The sequence below is a fragment of the Glossina fuscipes genome, unplaced genomic scaffold, assembly GCF_014805625.2.
Source record: "Glossina fuscipes isolate IAEA_lab_2018 unplaced genomic scaffold, Yale_Gfus_2 2, whole genome shotgun sequence".
Lineage (NCBI taxonomy): Eukaryota > Metazoa > Arthropoda > Insecta > Diptera > Glossinidae > Glossina > Glossina fuscipes.
The window spans coordinates 8320075-8342081 of NW_023998416.1; the positions used below are offsets into that span (position 1 = coordinate 8320075).

Consider the following 22007-nt stretch of genomic DNA (forward strand, 5'->3'; position numbering starts at 1 on the left):
GTATTGGTACGAAAATATATACAAAAATCATTCACGCATTAATATTCTATACTTTATCTAACACTTAAAAATAAAATTTAAAATTCTTTTTCATTTCCCTTATCTATTAAATGTATGGAGAAGTAGTAGTTTTGTTTGGCCTCAAATAAACTTTCCATATAAAGTGTAGTATAGTTGCAGTGCACGAAATCTTGGCTTCCATTGGCTTTGAATTAGACAAGTAAAACCCTATAATGGATCACAGTCACACCGTTAAATACCCCATAGTTATACATATATATATAAAAGCATTTCAAAATAAGTCTTTATATAGGAACTGGGTCGAAAATGTAACACGATCTGAATCATTTTCAATAGTGTAACACATTGCTGTACTAAAATTCATCAAAAATTGCAACCTATGGGTTCAACACAACAAAAGAAGATGGACACAGGGACAGACAGGCAAAAAAGCTTTGATCGATTTAAAAAGTGGTTCCAAAGCGAACAGTATAACAAAAAGTGAGTCTATCTCGCGCCCTTCTAGGGGCCGCTTACATTCGCACAACCTTAATATACCCTGGTACCGCAAGAGCAAAAGCAAGAAGTGTATATATAATTAAAAGTTCAAATTATATACCAGCTATAGGTTTTTAATGATTTAAAAAAAAATTCTTCCTTTTAACTCAAAATAATTATTGTAACAACAGATGATAAGGATGGAAAAACAATAACAAAATAGTGCAAAAATTGGTTAAACAATATTTGCAATCTGTTAAGAGTCATGACTGAAAAAAATTTACATAGAAATCAAATCTATTTAATTTCCAACAGAACATCAACAGATAACAAAAAGCACTTCAATCAAAAAAACAAAAAATTATTTACATATATATATATATATATATATATATATTTATATATTTACATTTACAATGAATATGAAAATCGTATCATCTACAATGTTATACAAAAAATATGGAAAATGCGGAAATTTTGTTTCTAATAAATACAAACAGTACACACACTACATACACATGTACATGATTTATATAGATATCTAATGATTATTTCATACATTGTTTAAATAATCATATAATAAATTATGAAGCTGTCAACTAACAGCTTCAAAATATTACAAAAATAAAAAAAAGCATTCTATAAAAATGGAAAGTAAAAAAAAAACAAAAAAAAAAAACAAAAAGGAAAGAAAAAAGAAAACATCATAAGCAATTTTGTGTATTAAACTAAATCATGTACATATAGATTTTCATCCGTATCATGTTTATATCATATATTTTCAGTTGTGTGCAAATCCTGTGTGTAAGGGCATAAACCGCATAACTAGTTGATAACATAGACATAGACATAAAACCTCGGTAGCAGAATGAAAACAAGACACAACAGTAAAAAACCACAAATACTGACTTAACAGCAGCAGTAGCAATAACTAAATTTTTGATATGTTTAAATATGGCTGGCTATGCACACACACACACACACACACACATACTCACAATGAAATGTGAATGCGCGAGTGTATGCATCGAGTATATGAATGAATAATAATACAAACTATTTTGGTAAGAGAGCGAAAAACCAAATTGAACAAAATAAACAAAAAAATCTACAGCACTGTCGCGCGTTGCCAATGTCAACCATCAAAATTGTTACTTTTATCACCACATGTGTGTGAATATTTATTTGTGTATGCACAATGCACATGGGTACGTGTAGATATAAATAAATATGCGAGACTATGAGCTTACGTTGTGATAATAATAAAAAAGCAGTTTTTAAAACGGCTATGAAAAGGAAAGTCGAAAACAAAATATATGAAAGCAAAAAAAAAAAACAACAAAAACTCTCATAAATTTAAATTAATTGAAAATAGAAAAACAACAGCTACCAGACAGCATTCGCATTTAAGAGTAAATAAATTTCGCAAAAAAAATGTAATTTAATTTAAAGCGGAGGTATGCGTGCAGAAAACAAAAACATTGAACGACTAACAAAAAACTAAATTAAAACGTTTCGTTAACGCAAAAAAGTGCAACCGGCGGGTGGTCCTCGTAAAAGAGCGGAAACGTAAGCACAAATATAAAATCTGAAGAGACGGTCTCTTCTTTTTTTCCTGTCTATGGACAAATGGTTCGGTGAGAAACGTTTGTGGCTATTTGGTAATCATCTGCCACTGTTACCACGCAGGTAAGTTGAGAGCATTTCGAAGAAATGTTACCAACAATCAAAATAAATTGCTTATGTACAGCAATGTCTACGGGATCCAAGTGACTCTCAATTGTGAAACGTTAATTTACAAAGGCAGTAGTACTTGTGAACTGCGAATTTCTAGAACAATTTGCTACTGCAAGTTGATTGCTCCACAGATCATTGGTTGAATTGACATCTTTCTCTTCAGAAAACTTCTGCGACAAAACTGACAGAGATAACTTTACTAAAACTACTGCGTACAGTTAGTACATTTCAAACATAATAAGTCGCTCAACAAGTAAGCAGGGTGCCATACAGATGCCGCCACTGTTGATAAATCTTTACGGTTTTTAGATAATGTCAACTTTCAAATGAAACGTGTCAAACTTTCATGACATTTCGACCCTTACTTTTTTGATCGTTTTGGGTGTTTTTCGTCACTTGGTGTCCGCTTGGCTAACTATCAATTTGACAGTGGCGTGTGGTTGTGATAAACAGCGGCAAAGAGCGCTCGGGAACATTAGAACGTTGTTGTCGAAAGTGAGCAAACGCTCTACCAACCTCGAGGAGAGCTTTCTCATGGACAAATATTTATGCAAAATAGTACACGGCCTTCTAATACGTGTAAGGTGTCAGCTATACCAGGCAACCTTATTGTTCGCTCTTCCAAATTTATTTTAGGCGTTTTTTCTTGCCTTTCTGAAACACCCAAACTGTAAACTAATTACCAGAATACCCTGAAATCGTATGTGCCTGTGGACAGTGTTACCGTATATTTGTCAGACCAGAGACTTATTGAGTAATATATAAATAGGGCTTTCTTATTCCTGATGACATCTACATACCACGAATTATTGGGCAAGGTATTACACAAGAGTTTCTGGCAAGTTAAAAGGAGTTTTATTAAATATTATGTAATATCAAAAAAAAAAACAATCGACTACGAAAGGAATGAGAGAAAAATATGTGAGTAAATTCTTCCCCATTCGCTCGTTTTTAATTTTTTATCTTCGAAGATGTGAGTTCATGTGTCGTCCTAGCACGTTATCAATGGACACTTAAATGACTGAATTCAAATTTCCTCGAAAGTTACAATTGAGTTTTATTTTGAAGCGGCCTAAAACGGTTTATAGCCTGCCTGTTGCTTAATTAACGCTTTTCTTTACGTTCCCTCTTTTACTATATATGTAAGAATTTTATACATAGCTTATGTAAATATAAACGACTAGTTAACTAATGTTGTATGATACTCCTTTTATTTTATTAAAGATGTCGCAGTTTATTTAATTTCATTCAACATTACATTATGTAAAATTTATTTCAAAAAAAAAAAAAAATTATTTATCTCTTCACAAAATCTATAACCCTAGAAACAAACCCACGAAGAATGCCTTTTAAAAATAAAAAAAAAAGGAAAAAAAATGAATTTATGACACTAATAATGTCAGCCATGTCTCAAAGGCATTATTAATCATCATCTAGATAGAGTTTTGAAAAAATGGCCAAAAAAAATTTTATAATATTACAAGAAAAGAAGCAAAAAAAGAATGAAACAAAAAAACAAGAAAAAGACAACCAAAAAAAAATACATAAAATTGCCACAAATTTTTTATGATCATAATATTTTTGTCCTGTTACACTAACGACTTATGTAGTAAGCAAATATTATTATTATTATTACGACGACTGTACAAAAAAAAAAAAAAAAAAAAAAACGAAAATAAAATAATGGTAGTTGTAGGTATGACCTCTCGAAACGAAAATAGTAGAATATAGAGAAAAGAAGGGAAGCATGGTCTTGTCACAAACCATTTTACATTTAAATAGTTTTCCATTTCTTTCGCTTTTTACATTTCTCTCTTTCCCTGCCATGGACATTCTTGTTTTCATTTTTTCCTTATACACCGTTATATTGTTAACAATTTTTTTACTTTTATATATATATTTTTTTTTTTTTTTTTTTTTTTTTGCCAACGGTGAAAGATTAGCTTGCGGTTTTGCTAACAGTTGGAGATGTTTTCAAATAAAATCGAAATAAAGTTTTATTGAAAATATCAATTTCGCAAATTTTTTTTTTTCGCTTTTTTGTTATATTAGTCAATACAATCGAAATAATATTTTGCTTTTTTTTTATAGCGAATCCCCAACAGGCATGTTTAGTTTATCGAATGCTTGTGTTTTCTAAGAATTATAATCGATCTGATGTATAACGCTTCTGCATGACTTCCATGTCCGTGCATTTATCTAATGTCATATAATCCGAAAATTTAAGTTTAAATTTCGCTAATATTTTATCACAACAACAGATTAAATATATATTTAAGAGCGCGCTATACAGCCTTCTATGTTGCGTTTGTTTGGTTTAGGCTCCATATGTATTTTATTGAAATTCACTGATTGTGGTAGAAAAATTTGTGGCCTCAGTTGAAAGCAATTTCTTCATTGTTATGATTTGCGGTTATTTTCTCCATGAAGTTCGACAACCAGAATTAAAAACATAGGAGATATACCACCAAAATCCAATTACTTAAAGAGTTAGCTTACGTCAACAAAGAAAAAAAAAAACTACTGCATCCGCTATATATAGTAAATAGTACAACTGACTAAAGTTTGAACTAAGCTGGAGAAGAGAAATTTCACAAATTGATTATTTTCTATGCCACACATTAGATGGTGTACGAAATGTTCCTTCAGTCCAGCAGTCCAGGTTTCCTTTGTTCAGAAACCGGGCTTAATCAAACAGTTCTTCACATTAAACAAGTGAAAACGCTGTAGTGGCTGGCTCACACCTCATCCGTACATATCCTAGTCCGCTCTACATTTATTCATATAACGACTTTTCAAAGTAAGGCCTTTTTGAGAAGTGATCGCAAAAGTAAGCTGATCAAAATTGTTTATAATAGCATCCGTCCATAGGCAAAAGCGCGTTTGTCTACCTAATTTCATCGAAGTATCTCAAAAATTGTGACCTATAGGTTGAACACAAGAAAACAAGACAAACATACGGATAAAGTTGCTTAAACCAAATCGGAAAGTTATTCCATATCGACAGATATAGTAAAAAATGAATCCAACTTTTTTTTAATTAATTTCATATATTGTATTGTAAGTATCGTATGTACATCTGCTTAAGCGAGAGCGCTCTTCTTTAAATTTGGTTTTGTAAGAGTGAGCAAGCGCCAGACTCGAAAGAAACTAATATGTGAGGGAACTGAATTATTAAACATTTCTTTTGTTGCAAATATGTCTCGCGATTACCTTCTATAACCGCAGAACGGCACCTTAATTCGATCTCGGCCTGTGTCATGTTGTTTGTCCAGTAAGAAAATAAAGAAGGAATTAATGTTAACATATAATAATGGTTTCGTGGATCCAGTGCCAAACTGTCTGCCATCTAAAGTGTACTTTGACCGATAAATGCATATGGAGAGAACAACCATCTTTTTATACCCATCACCTAAAGAAGAAGGGTGTATTCATTTTACAAAACGTTTGCAACGCCCAGAAGAAAGAGTCAGAAACCACACAAGGTATATGTATTCTTGAGCAATATTAAATTCTAAATCGATTTAAGCATGTCCGTCTGTCCATCTTTTCGTGCGTCTGTCCGTGCGTCTGTCCGTCTGTCTGTAGCTCTATCCGTCTGTCCTCTGTCACATCTGTTGTAACCATTCTTCTGACCATAAAAGCAAAGCGATCGACTTATAATTTGGGATAAGTAATGAAAGTTCTTGCGCGCAGATTGATGTTGAAAATGGGCCAAATCAGTCGAAGGACGTGCCCACAGCAATACGTAAGATAAGAACTGTTTTTCGAAAGGAACGAAAAATTGGTTTTTTGCTCATTTGCAAAGTTGGAATTGACCTAAACTTTTAAAATGACGCGACTACAACGCCCAAATACCGATACGGCAAACACTTTTATTTTGAAAATAGAAATAGAAACCAGCTGCGCCCAATCCATAGAATGAAATTTTAATTCTTTTTATTTCTTATGTCCCTTTTTGGGGTTAACAGGTGGTAGGTAAAGAAAAATCCGTCCCGACCCAATTTAATTTTTTTACTTACAAAATTATATCAGTCAAACTTGTCTTGAATGGGTTGCTCGGCTCCTAGCAGTGCCCGCTGAATAAGAAGCCGCCATTCGCCAGTTGAATATCGGATCAGCTCGTCATTCTTTTCGAAGTCTTATTCACCCATAAGCAATCGAGCCATCATCAAACCTTTTCTTACTTTGTTATCCGACCATTATTCATTTCCAATAACTCAACAGAAGGCACTGTACACACTTTTATTATTCAATTCATTCATATAAACAATGTTTTCTATATTATTTTAAAATTTAGTAGAAAAGATTTGCAGGAAATTATTCAATGACATGTTTATTTAATAGGCCTATGTATCTTTAATTTCACACTCGAGAAAATCTTTTAAAGTATTTTCATATTTCTTCACGACAGAATATGTTTCTTCCAATGGTAATTCAGCATCTTCTGCAGTCCCTCCATAACATTCTGGCAAATATTCGGGCGCTATATATCGGTGCAATTCATTCATATTTTTACCATGCATCATTATAAGTGAGCGAGCTTCTTCCGGTAAAAGTTGCTTAACCAATTTGAAAATCGGTTGAAAAAAAAAGGGATTATTTACAATGTGAAAACCCCTTGCGCGTATCGGTAAAAAGTTAAGAAGGAAATCTATCATTGTTTTTATCAAACGGGGAGTCATTGCTAGAACGTGTGAATAATTTAATCCTTTGCAGTCCAATATAGACACCCAACCATTTATTTGAGTGTCCGGTTCCAAACGCATAAGATTCATTGATGGATATGTTACTTGAAGTATGAGTTGCCTATCTAGAATTTTTGGATCCCATTGTGCTGAAAGAGAAGACCTTTCATTGAGCTAATGTGAATAAAACATGGTTTATATTGAAATACCAATTCGTGTTATCATTACTCGCCTGCCTAATTTATCCCTTTGCTTTAATCCGCTAAACATGTCATTAGCTTTCGGCAAATTCGTATCATCGTATTTAAAACTTTCCGCAAAATTTAGGCTTTTCTTCATGTTAAGATAATGAAAAATCTGCAAAGTATACAATAGATTAAAAAATTTATGTGTTATGCTGATATAACGCCTCAAAAGCTCGCCTTTTATGTCAGGTATACAAAAAATTCACGTGACCTTTTGTACAATGCGCAAAGTCTTATTAGCATAATTTTGAAATTCAAAATCTTAAGAGCAGTGTAGAAGAACTCTGAATTAATTCAGCTGATATACGTTTTTTCTTTAATCTTCTGTGGGACGCAAATTGGTTGTTCCCAACATATGAAAATTCGCCCACATATATTATGTATTGGTGAAGTAATGAGCACGTATGTAGCGTCACCAGCCTCCATGCCTGGAATGCCAATGTTTAATAATGACGACCATGAGCAAAAGAATATAATGAGTTATAATGCTCAATTGATTGCAGACGATCTTGATATAAAGTGAATCGTTGAGAAATAGGCCGACCGCTGATGAGACTTGAGTCCCCTACGAACGGCCACAGGCCTGAAATTGAAGTTTCAAGTGACTGTTTTCTCACCAACTGCCACTTTATGGCTGTCCTTAGCTGGCTCTTACCATTACATTATAGAGTAAATAGAGAAAGATGTATAAAAAGTATTATGATTGTTATATTCAGAAGTACCTGAACGGACAATGGACAATGGTCGAAGAAATAACGCTATTTGATATCTGCACATATACCCTTCGTTCAGCTTGCATTGAAATTGGATTTTTTGTTCTTTTAAGACTTTATTCTACTCCATGTCTCTTATTCAATGCAAGCAATTTGCCCGTTAATTGAATTCGTATTAAAGTACAGGCAATAAACTTTACGCGTGAAACAATTTATTGAAAATGTTGTCAAATATCTCTTCTCGACTTTTAAACTACGTTATCTCGAGCCCTCTAATTTCGAAGTGACAAATGCAGCTCCATAATAAATATATCATAATGGCTGATGATAAAAGCTTTGTGCTTTACAAAAAGCTCATACCGTATGAGCAGAAGTTGGCCTTCTCCATTTAGCGGCAAAAATATGTAGAAAGTTTATTAGAAATTGAAGTCAAAACATTCGGATATCCGAAAGGATATAATCGAGTGCTTTCACAGTATAGTAACGCTCGATCAGAGAAGAGGAAAATGGAAGTCCAGTCACCCGTCACACTCGTCTTGCCAACCAGATAATTAGTTTTCTGACTGCAAATTTCTTAAATAAGCGTTTCATCAATCGCTTTTACGAGTTGAGCTCCATACATATTTACATACAGCTCTATACATACATACAATATATTTAATTAGTTGGGCGTAGGTAGCGAGCTATCAAGACGCATTCTATTTCTATGTATTTAAGTGTGAGTAAAATAAATAAAAAAAGGAAAAAACTTACTTTCTTCTTGGCTGACTCTGGCTTAAATTTGCAAAAACGCAAAAAATTCATTAACCACAATTCGTTGTCTATGGGAACGTGTATATTCGTTTCCACTATTTAAAAATGAGTTTATTTATTACCATTAGCAAATGAGAAGAACAAAAAAAAAACCCAAAAAAAACTTAGCTTTGCCATACACACCGCATAAGGTAGTTACGTACAATAATCTATCAATTTTCTATTAACACGAACGAGCGAATTTATGTTTGTATGAACCTTTCTTAAATTTCATACATTTATGTGATCTTTCGCATATCATTCGCGATATTCTTTCTCATTCGCACAAGGTTGAAATTTTCAATACCTGGACGGTATTTTCAACGATCCAATTAAAAATCTATAGATCTTAGCCGCGTTAGTAACATTTTTGCCAATGTTTAGTTTCTTAAGGCGAAAATTATCACATATTGTTCCTTTTGCGGCGTATATGACAAACAAAAGCTAGAAAACTAACATTCTAATAAACGCTTCAGTTCTTTTAAGCCGTTAGTCACATTTTCCGGAGTTTCGTCGAGTTCTTTAAGCGCAACTTCTTTCGCGAATTCAGATATTCCATCGAAATTAAAAAACTTTTCTGCCATAATTCTCAATTTCCAGATACGCTAACACTTCAAACATCGAATTAAAACTGCAATTAATAATAAATTCTTTCGCTTTTAAAATAATTTTTTTCACAATTTTTATTCTTAATTATTTGTTTTAAGAATTATATGTGGTGCGGTTATTAATGCATTCAGTTTCATGTTGAAGGTGCCGAGATCAATGTATTACTGATTGTAATACTAATCGCGATAATTTATTCGTAATCGCATGTAACTCGCGCGAATATTCTAGCTTTGTTGCTGTACGAAGTACATTTGCAAGAAATGATTCAATTTTTTCTTGCTATAATTAAAACTTGAGTGCTTGTCTTGAACACTTCTTCGGGGAGCATGTAAAATTTCTTCGACAAAAACTTTTTTAAATAAATAATTTATGCAAATATTATTTTATTAATTAACTTTCAATTAAGATTGTAAGCTACAATAAAAAAGTGGGAGACTACAGCTACAAGACCTTTGAGCCTCATTAAAAACTCATTTTATTTTTTATTAGAATCCATTGGTTTGAAGCCACTACTATATATATATACGTACACTCGTAGAATATATTTTTAAAACATTTTTAACATTTGAAAAACACCATAATGGACCACGACCCACCATTAAATACCCTATACTTTTTCGTTCAATATCGCTATTCATAGTTTATAATGACTTTTCGAAATAAGGCTTTAAACAGACTTGTTATTCTCTCAATATCGTCCAATTATCAATTACGTTTGCGGAGACGCGATAGTCCACTTTTTAGCAAGCACAAAACAGCGGACTAAACACGGTTTGCCAACATCGCCCCAGTGACGCGCCGACACTCTAATAAGTGTTATGCCTTCACCGATCAGCTGAACAGGATAAGTTCACTGAAGAGAAGCGCCACCTTCACTTTAAATTAAACTTTACATTTTTCGACAAAAACCAATAAGTTTTCCTCAACATTGGTTTAAGCTCAGACCATACTTTAATTAAAAATTACTTTCAATATTAATGAAATAATATTATTTATATCAAGCAGGAAAACAAGCAATTAAATCAATCAATTGACATTTATATGTATCATGTATGCATGCATACTGGTCATCAATACATATCAATTGTGACCGAAATCAAATGAAATTTTTATAAAGCGCTGGCAGTCATTAGTCAGTTAGCGTTTCAGTGAAATGAAATAACGCTATTTTTAATCTTGATTTTTTATTATTAAATTTTTCAAATGTGGTTCGATTATACATTTAGAAATGTTTTTAAAAAATTACCATTTTCAAAAGGGTAATGAAATAAATAATAAATATTAATACAATAAGTGAAAGAAATAAAACTAAAAGCATATGATAAGTTATAAGAACTTGTCTAATTAATATTTTATACCATTTAGGAAAAAAGTAGAAGGAAAATAGATATTTTTAATATCCGTGAACGTAAACGGTTTTTCTTTATTATTTCAGTGATAATTATAATGTGTGTAAAACATTTATAAAAAAGTAACTCAGCATAAAAAGACATAATAAAAAGTTCGTTTAATTTCACAATTGTTTGAATTGTATAACATTTGTGGACAGTAGCGCCTCCAACATATTTTTATATATGAAAAAGGTGTATGTTGTTTTTACATCAGGGAAATGTTTACGACAAATTAATTGCCATTTTTCCAACAAGCCTTAATAACACTTTGCCCTTCTCTGTGTCATACAAACTAGAAACAAACTGACGGAAGTATGGGAAGAGAGAAGAGGTACGAAAGAACAGACTACATGTGCAATGACCGCATGGAGGTAGAGACAAGCAAACAAACAGGCAGACGGACGGACAGGCAGCTTTAAAAATAAGAGGCATTATGATGAATAGGATACGAAATACACTAATCAAGGAATGAACAGACGAGGGCACATAGGACGGCGCATGAACGAAAGAACAAAAGAAAGAATGGACACAAACATATCTGAATTCGAAGACAAAGGGTATTTCCAATGATTGTGTCTGAACTCTCTTATCGGATTGACGGACTAAGTAGTATCTTTTCTTTCTGCTTGATTGAAAATGAAGCGAAACTTTTCCTGTCTACTTTTGTTAATATTATGAAGAGTAAAAAATGAAGCAAAATAGTATAAAAAAATTTAACACAAAATAATTAAATTATATAAGAAAATCTACAATATTTCGTTAGCGCCTATGTAATGTTTGCTTGGCATTAATTGGTATAAGAAAATAAATCAAAAGGTTGGAAACGATCAAGACGATCCATTTAATACCCTAAAGTCGTTAGTCATACACAAAATTAATAATTTATCAAAAATTAGTGCTTTCTTAAAAATCTCATATGGGAAGGTATCCACACCTCAAGAATTGGTTCAAACTAAGTATAAACACCGATTTCATTAAAAAAATATTTTTATAAAAAAACAAAAATTTCAATCTTTTGCACAGTTTTGTGAGGCGAGTGTGTAAATTAAATATGAAACCAATTTTCATTCTAAAGTGCAAACATTTGGCATTGTTGGCCAACTCTGCTTATAACCTACACGACTTGTGGTCCATATGTGTGTTAAGTTTACGCTGATGTGTGGAACATACAAAAAGGCTTGAGATGGACTAACCTTCTATTACACATAATTATTTTCTGAATCGATTTAAGTTTGTCTGTCCATCCGTCCAGCTTGTTTTTTGTGTTCAACCTATTGAATTTTTCTTATATTCTTATACTTCTTGAGATATCTTGGTGAAATTTGGTGTACTGTCATATTTTGGTCCCAGGATGAACGCTATTGAAAATGGTTCGGATCACTTTTCATTTAACTCCTTGTTTTGAAAAAAAATGCATTATATGAATAATTGCAGGCTATTTCGTGTGTTTTTTTCTTTCTTTTCTTTTTTCTTATAAGAAATTTGCATCTATATTTTCCACATTCATTTACTGTGCCCAAGTACCTTCTTTTTACCAATTCTTGTTGAGCAGTAGTAAAACTTGTACGTTTATTAAAGTTTAACAAGTTTGTCAAATTAAAGCGTAGCGCGGAGAAAAGATGTAATAATGATTAATTCATTCCATATGTTGGAGTAAAGTGAACGCAACAACACATAGACAGAGACTAACGCACCTGCAGACAAAAATCGTTTTACAAAATGATTCTAATTCGAAAGGTGTAATAAAGAACGAAATCAAATCTCAAATGTTTGTGGATATTGCTTACGTCTGCATACGAAATTTTTACTAAATATCCTAAATTGTGTAGAGTATAATAAACTATTCCCTTAAATCAAAGAAATGTAAAAATATTATTCCAAGCCTAGCAGAAGATATGAAAATCGTTTTTACTACAAGTTCCGGTGTTTGAGGATAATAATCAATTTCCTGCTTATTTCATTGCAAACTATCATATATGTATGCGTGCAAGATGAGTATACATATATAGCTCATATCTGTACCTAAATATCCATACATATATATAAATAGAACATAGCCTTTCTCAGAGCCAAACGACCCTTTAAAGCAATTATTTACTTGTTTTATTGTTACTCTACAACCTTGAACTTTTTTCCTTTTTGTTTGTGATTGTATACACACATATTATTGTTGTTATTGTTGCTGTTCTTGTTCTTGTTTTTATTATTATCGCTTTTTATTTTTATTACGCATATTGTTATAACAGCTTAAGGCTGCTTTGTGTTATTTCAGTTTTCGTTTTTGTTTTTTTTTTTTTTTTTTTTTTTTTTTTTTGCACTGATATTCTTTTTAATATTCGTATCCTTTTGTATTCATATAGAAAAGCCTAAAAATATGCTCAGACAATAAATAAATAGCGTGTTTATAATAATAACAATAATAATAATGCATATTCATGTATGTATGTGCGCAGATGTGCAATGTGTTTGTGCAATTGCATTAGTGTAATGCGTTTTACCATAAATCAAGTTAATGAATATTTATCAACGAATAACATAACAAAAGAAGGTCACACAACCGCACAAGGTTGCTATTTTGAAAATATATTTAAAAAAAAAAAAAAAAAAAAAAATTTATACAAAATTTTATTTAAGTTCAAATTTTAATAATTTCATTGAGGAAATATTTTGAAAATTTCTCATCAATAAATACCATAGATATTTAACATCATGAGTGCATTCAAATTATTTAACTCAAAAGTAATTTACAACAAAGTCGTACGGTTACGTGCATAAAATTCAATTATTTATCTTATGCATAATTATGCATAACAGACAAAAGTAAATAACAAAACAAAACAAAAGTATTCACGGCGGTATGTAATTATACTCGTAAAGATTAACGCAAGCAGCGAATCAAAAAGGATTTCAAAAAGGATCAATGCAATCATTAATATGTTAATTATGCAAAGTTCGTTAACGCAAATAAGCTTCAATTAAAAAATCTATGAATTTTGCATAAGACTGTTGGGCAAAAATTAATAAGAAAATAATATTCACTTGATATCCACCATCCCGTACTCACTTGTAAAATAAGCAAATTATTCAGTTAATTGTGGATCTTTAAGTTAGACTCGAGCGATTTCCCCACTTGGCAGTTATTAAATACACTTTCTTGCTTAGGTGGGCGTGTTTGCGTGTATAGTCCGTATGTTTTCAAACTCTGTCTCCTGTCTATTAAAGTTAACTAAAATAATATTTTAATAAATAATTTTTGAAATGGTAGACGTTTCAACACTAGACAACAGATGGATGGACGTACGTATACCACTAGTAAGAGTCCTGAGATCGTACTTACTCTATGAGATATCCGATGCCTTACAAAACGAAAATTCTGTTATTTTAAGATTTATCTTTCATATGCATCGCTGCCTTATTTTATCATTAATTAAACACACAAATCGCTTAAAGGAGGCAAATGTGTCACAAGAGTAAAGGAAAGACATAGAAAGTATCTCTTTATTGACTGTAGACGTTTAAAACAATTGACAACGGGACCTCAAATTGTCAAAGAAATCAAATTATGAAAAGAGTTGAAAATTAGTAAAATCATATCTTACGCATAACTTAATCTACTCATTTCTAAGTATCGCAAACCGAACATAAAACTGAACACGCCATCATTCTTATGGTAATAGGGCAAATGCAACGCATAATAAACGAAGGAGAAGCAAGAATCCATAGCATATTTAATAAGCAAAAGGAAGAAAAAAAATCATTCTTAACATTTAAAAGAAATTTCAGTCAAACGGCACACTATTACACACTATTTCATTCGATTTATGCTTAATGTCTGCTTACGTAAATCAAAGTGAAGGAAATCTTCTTTTTCGTGTACATCTCATTTTTTTTGCTTCCAATATCTTCTCAAAAGCATTGATAATTTCAACTTTAGCTTTTACTCTAGCATTTACTAATCCTACTAGTGATTACAGTTCGCTCCTTATGGACTAACTTACACTTTACACTACTATTGCACATTTTTCAGAAAATCATTATTGACGTAATAGGTATTTTAGACTTTTTAGAGAACGAAGATAAAATTCTTTACTTGAAAGAACATTTTCCTGTGAAATTGCAAGCCCTCCTCCAACCAATACACAAGTTGTGAACGTGCAGCCTAATCGTTTATCACTTGATATCTCAGTTCTCTAATGCACCAACAGATATCGAAAGGGTTTATATACAAAGTTTTTCCAGACAAAAGTAAGTTAGTGTTAGCTTCCTCGAGACAATCATTAAATGGCAATGAGTTCGAGGTTAAAAAGAAGTCAGGGTCTTTGGCAAAAATTTAAGAGTATGTGATAAAGATATGGTCGATGTTGATTATGAGTTCCACAACATAAGCATAGATTTTCTTGCCGTTTTCACTGTTATTTCGCAAAACGTAAAGAAAATAAGAAAGTATATGGGAGCATGAATAATCCAGAGATTGCAGACTAACAAACTAAGAAAGCCATACTTTCTACAGTGGACGAATTTTCTTTAGCCATCACCTTTATGTTAGAAGAAGTCAAAAAAATTAATTTTCTATGCTCTATAACATTGGGTGGGCATTGGTATATCACTGCGTTTATTGCAACTTTACTTCTTTCGAAAACAAAAGTGTTCTCAGTGCACGTGATACTGCGGTCTTGTCTTGTCTTTTCCCTGATTTCGATTTTCGTTACCAACCCGCTTGCTTGCATATTTAAAGCTGATAATACAACTTTTACTCCCACACCTTTTCCAAAGTCGTTACACAGACGGATAAACAGACAAACGAACGAACATGCTTCCATTGGTTCAAGCTTTCATATTAATCAGGCATATATACATACATTTTACTTTACTTTACTTTTCTCTGAACCTTCCTCCTGGATATTGTAAATGTATTGACGAATTGAATGTATGTGAAAGGAAGATGACTTCGTTCATCTCATGGCTGGGTTGAAGCTTTTTCTGCTTTTGTTTTGACAATGATGTACACCTGATTGAAATCAGTTTTTCACCAAGGGTCGGTTTTCTAAACTCGTCTATCAGTTGTCGGAAGTCAAGTTCTCTTAAACTACGTTTATACTCGTCAGTCTAGACGTAGCTGGGGTTGTCTGAACCTCGTTGAAGACGACTGGAAAATTCATAATAAAAACTTGTAACAGAATTTACTATGAAACTTTTTATATCAAATGTTTAGAGTAAAAAATAACCTGCTTTCACTTTCTCACACGTTAATCAATAAGTTCGGGGGATAAGTAGGAAACAACATTCTTTTTTTCTGCGAAATTCGCGTTTTTCGTCAACATACTCCAATCCGAGGATGATACTATTGATCCAACGTTTCTCTAATATTTATATGCGTTCTTTATAAAAAGTACGCTTCAGTTTCCAGAATTTTAGCCTCATGCAATGTTGCTTGCGTACACATCGACTTTAGACTTGACGTATTGTCTCGATGAAAGAGCGTATATTTCTTCATCATTCGGAGCCATTTTGGAAATTTCTAGCTTTCATCAAATCAAATGTGTCATAGATTCGCTATTCATCGTTCAGCTTAGTCGATGAATACCTTCAGAATTCAACGCTTCAAGGCCTTTATAGTTTACAAAATGAACTTTACTTAACCAAATAGCGATCAGGTGAATCGCTAAATCTTTGCCATTGTCCTGATACAACTACTATGCATCCCAACATACAGCCGGAGATCGTCGGCTAATTGTTGCACTTTCGGTTTTCCCCATGTCCCATCCACTTCCGCTAAGCGGGTTACCGTTTAGTCTCAGCAGTGTAACGGTAGGCCCATATCTTGTCTATTGAAAAAATTCTATTTATTGCAATTAAACAGTTCCGAACAGCATTCCGAATCGATGAAAGGTTAAAATTTTGTTTAGTATATAGCAAGTAACGTGGTGCCTAGCTAGAAAACATCTTTCTCGTGCCTGATAATGGACGCAACTTCCATTTAAATCTTCGCGATGTCAGCTACATCTTCGAACTTTCGTTGCCCTTGATCGAGATTCAGAATTTTTTTTTATATTTTCTTACCTAATCAACTCTTTCAAGTGCCCATTATCTTTAATGTCATCAGTTTCTTCGTTAAAAATAAGGAGAGCACCGACAAATTGTCGATTACGGCAGAAAAAAGAGTTGCCATATCACGTTTTGAAGTAACACTAAGTTGGAGCGATAGTTTTCCCATCATAAAGCAAAGCGGATTTTTCTACACTTTTGAAAGCAATAAAGGTACAGTGACTAAAGTCATTATAACTCGTAACAAAGAAATTTGAAGAGAGCCGGTTTTAAGGGCTTGCGCTTTATTTAAGACGAGTTTCATATACATCAGTCCCGTGACTTATTGATCAATGTTTTATGTCAGTATTAAAACGCCACGTAACCTTTCTTATCCTTAAACGAGCTGACAAGCGAAGAATACCAACTAAGAGAACAGGTGTTACATAGGGCGAAAACTTCACATGTGTGCATTGCGATATCGATACGAGCAAACCACAAAGGTCAAAGAACGTTAAGTTTGAAAAGTTAAATGTACACTGTTCTAACCTCACTCCTCCAATGTCTATGCAAGAAACTTTTGATGCCACTTTCTTACTATTCTCCCCTCTTAAACTTAGCTTAAAGGAGTCGTGGAACTTTGTTTTTCCCTTATTTTTCTTCATTTTCTTCTTTTTTTTTTTTTTTTTTTTTGTTTTTTGCCAAATCAATTGCAAAGCTCTCCAAGTATCGTATATTAAGTTGCACTTAAAAAATTGTGTATGCTTGCAAGTGTTTGTTTATAAAAACAAAAGTGCTTTCAGGGAAGAGTGTATATGAAAGAGTAAAAAAAAAAAAAAAAAAAATGCCAAGCGTATGCGTGTCCTTTATTGAAACATTGCTATATTGAAGAAGTTTTTACAACTTTACTTTGATATTTAATTATAGTTTAAAGTACCACATATAGCTGCAGCGCTTTGCTAGTGAAATATAGAGAGGTATTTTATTTTTAGTGGAAGCGCGGTAAGAGATCTCAGGGTTTTTATAGCGTGACCCTAACTTATGGGCGTGCAAATGTTTTTAACTTCTCTTTTTTTTTTTATTTTTCTTTTCGTAATATATTTATATGAGCGGTTTTCCTTATTAGTTGTGTTGTTTCTCTGCAGGCAGGTTTCTGTAGTGGACTTTGCAAATCATTTGTTTAGTTGTTGTCGTAGAGTTCATATTATTAGTTGTATGTTCACTCGAGTGAGACTTTTATTACCACATCAATAAATATACACTGAATTTATTTATTTAACAAAAGCCGCTAAAAAATGTTTGAATTTTCAAAACTATTTACCTTAAAGCGGTAAGAGAATTATATTCTTTTTCCATAAAATATGCAAAGTAAAAAAAAAAAATGCTGAAGTAATACAAAGAATGAAAGGAATTTTTATAAAAGACAAAGAAAAGAAAATAAAAATTTTAGTTAAAAAAAGAAATCAATAATTTATTTAATAATTTATTTAAAAAAAGAAGATAAAATAAAATACAAAACAATGTTAAGTAAACCGATTTCAAATTATATAAGCTGCGACTTGCATCTTGTCGCTTAAAGGGAGGGCGGTACGAATAATTTCCACGCGATTTCAAGGCGCCATCGCTTACAATTTTCCGTTATTATTACAATTTTTATGACAACATTGAAAGTAATTAATGTTTCATAAAATGTTTTTTGCACAAAAAAAATAATATAAAAATTTTTTTAAAAAAAAAAAAAAAAAAAAAATGAAAAAATCCATTTCGAGTTGCGTCATCTGTTTCCTGTCATAATTAACTCTGCACAAATAATCAAATTATATTAATTAACTTCGCACAAATAAAAAGTTAATTAAAATGCATAAAATCGCCAAGATTTATTAAAATAAAACAGCGAAAATATCTAAAAGTGAGAAGAGACCGAAATTTAAGATATTAGCGAGAAAAGACGATCCTTCCCGAAATATTATAAAATTTTTTTCCAGCCACTCAGAGGATATTCCCTATATGCGCAAGCACGGTCAGGAAGGATTCAAGGAAAAGTGGAAGTGAAGAGAAGGAGTTGTGTTCGTGAACATTCGACTTGAAAATAGAGATATCAGTTGCGGCACGGGAGATCGCTACTTATAGGTCGTTTCAAAGGCGTGGCACGCGGTTAAAAAACGACGAGTCGCGATAGTGTGTTGTGCGGTATGCAGGTAACTCCAGCACGGAAGGATGAGATTGCCGATAAAGGCGTGTACTCCTGTTGAAAGATTTAATTGGGGGACATCTCTGTTTTACCTCTGTCGAACACTTGCCCGGAATGTTTGGAGTGTGAATTATAATAAGATGAACAATATGAAATAATTTCCAAGTGCATTAAGTTTAACTTATTTATCACATTTGAAAAGATTAAGATGAAAACGAAACTGACTTAAGATGCCAACGTTACATTTCGAGAAAGAATCAAACCATTTTCGACGCACTTCCTCAGGCTCGTTGCAGACAATTAATTTTCAATTACATTTCATTTTTTGAATTTAAAAGAATATCGCATCGCGGCAGAAAGAACATTGCAAGAAAAAACATTATTCTCTTACAAGACATCCTCGGCCGTATGTTGCTCTGCAAAACAAAAAATCAATAAATTCTTGAATCATTATTCTATGTCGAGTAAAAGGCGTATGATTCATTGAAAGTACGGTTTGCTATATAGCGTTAAATATCAAATAAAATCTTTTCGATCTTACAAAGATATAGATTACGTATCGTTTAACGATATGGTTCTTTGAACCGATTTATGCTAAAATATTCAGTGAACTTGCTTATTATTCGCTAAAACGTGTTCTGCTTGGTTCTCTTCTCCATTTCCAACTATCCGGTTATGAATATAAATTATACCAGCATACGACCGAGCAACTTTTAGTTCATTTTCTTCCCTACGCAAATACCTAACACTAATGCTGCAAACAACTGTTACAATCACTGAGTGTTCAGTTTAGATATGAAAACATATTTGCTAAGGATCTTAGGATTGGGCGATATATATGTTAAGCAAAAAAGAAAGAGAAAACAAAGAGAAAACATACAGAAGGAAATATGAAGATAATCCAAGGTCATGTATAGTAAAAGAAAACATGCAGTACGTGGGTAAACAAATGTTTTTCATGTTATTTATTGAGAAGTTTTGGATAAATTCTGAATTCATATTGCGAATCGCGAGGTTGTCAACAACTTTCGAAAAGTTTTCAAGAATGCACGAGTTTTAATCGACTAAAATGTCAGAGTTTGCATCCCTACAAGCTATTCTGCAAGGAGCTAGACGCTTACATCGCGGAAGGGACTGAAACCCCTAAAAACAAGAACAAGAAGAAAGCATAAGCAGTTAGTTATAAATGTGAAATATAAAAATTGAACTTTGATTTATGTTCGTGGCTTATGGCTTAATAGCGAAAATGTTAAAAAGATTTTTTCCCTCACATAATTCTCTACTTAATCTATATATGAATGGATGACGTCTTTTTTAAATTTAATAAAAATTGACGTTTCAAGTATCCCGTCTTATCGCAATTATAATTAATCAATTAAAATAACAACAATTTTCAAATATAATTAAAAATTTACTTGGAATTTGGATTTTGAGAAATGAATTTTATTCAACTATACATAGATATATATGTTAAAGATTTCACTCATTTTCTTAGGAAATCTCTCTCTAATTTTCATTACAACTTTATTTAGTTTATTTATGTGTGTCAACATAATAATGTCATAATCCTAAATTCTTTCCGTCTGCCGTTCTTGGCGCTACCATTGAATCCTACTATTTTTAGTCGACAGATTTCTTATTTGTCGATCAATTTTGTTATGGTTTAATAGTATTTCTATTAATAACGTAAACTTTCATCGAAAATATTCGAACTGAATAAAGGAAATGCCTTGCTATCCTGTTCTTTCCCATATATATATATATATATATATATATCTTGATAATTTTATTACTTGCTTAAGGTTATTGTGGTTGTTGTTCTTGTTATTGTGGTTTTGTGTTGTGGTAACTTTGATTGCTATGACATTTGTATGTTTGGCTTTACATATTACACAATTTACAAGCATTGCGAACATGTTTTTATCGTACATATACAAACACAAATATTGCACATGTATACTATAATTCTTGTATTCATTCCCTGCTACTGCTACTACTGCTACTAGTAGTAGTACCACTACTATTACTAGAATGCCGAGCATTTTATTGTATTTGTCGAGTTGTGCTTAACCAATGAAAAAAATAAATACTTATATTAGACTAAGAGTTAAAGGAAAAGCTTTTTTTTTTAGTTTATATAAATAAATACGTATATATTTCTTATTTTCTTTTCTGGTTTTTTATTTTTTTGATAGCTTCTTTGTGTTTATATATATTATATATATATATATATATATATTGAGTTGTTGTTATCAATCATTGAACAGAACCAGAGTAGCATTTAGTATTGATTGGTAGTTCCTTTGTAAAGGACACACAACAGAAATCTAATGGTATACCAACATCATCATCATCATCATCATCATCATAATCATCATCGTCATCATCGTCATCGTCATCGTCATCGTCTCTGTAATCATCATACCTCAAATTTTCAAGTACTCCTACTGTTGACAACATTGCCAACTAAGTTGACAAATATATTAAGTGGGGAAGGTGAAGGTAATAGTGAACCGCTTGTGCTCTTAATAAACTCTAGTTAGAAAAAATTCAATTTTCAAAAACAAAAAAAAAATACATTTTATTTCATTTTATTTTAAATGTTAGTTTTCTAAAATTCACTCTTAAAATTTTATTATTTCTTTCTCTCTTTTTCTCTATTTTTTTTTTTTTTTTTTTTTTTTTGTTTTCCTCGAAGACAACTATAACATTCATTACTGGTCTTCAATTCATTTGGGAATAGAAAAGTTTGTCTTTTATGTTATTGATGTTGTTGTTGTTGCATATGAAATGTTCATAAACTTCTCTAGTGCATATGTGTTTAATATTCTCATCATTAAGTCAACACACACACAACCGACATTATATTAAATCATCATATGTCGTTATATGTGTATAACACGTTCTCATCTATATATGTGCATATATATAAATATCAAAACTGTGTATGTTAACTTGAGATAAAAAAAAAAAAATTAATAAATACAAAGAAAAACATTATGAAACGAGCTAACGTAAACAGAAGAGGTCAGTGTATGAGTTTAAGGTAATTGTAAGTTCATTTCATTAAAATTTCATAAAAATAATATATATACATATATATATATATATATATATAT

The 22007-nt window shown here is 31.9% G+C and overlaps 1 protein-coding gene across 1 annotated transcript in view; it reads left to right on the plus strand.

Moving 5' to 3' along the window:
* The first annotated feature begins 1961 nt into the window (after positions 1-1961).
* LOC119632883 (cyclin-dependent kinase-like 1) overlaps positions 1962-22007 on the plus strand; it is a 23247-nt gene continuing 3201 nt past the window's right edge. Inside the window, exons 1-2 of the mRNA XM_038026031.1 lie at positions 1962-2187; positions 2249-2267. Of these exons, the coding sequence (XP_037881959.1) occupies positions 2120-2187; positions 2249-2267 (87 nt within the window). The 5' untranslated portion in view covers positions 1962-2119. The remainder of the gene's footprint in view (positions 2188-2248; positions 2268-22007) is intronic.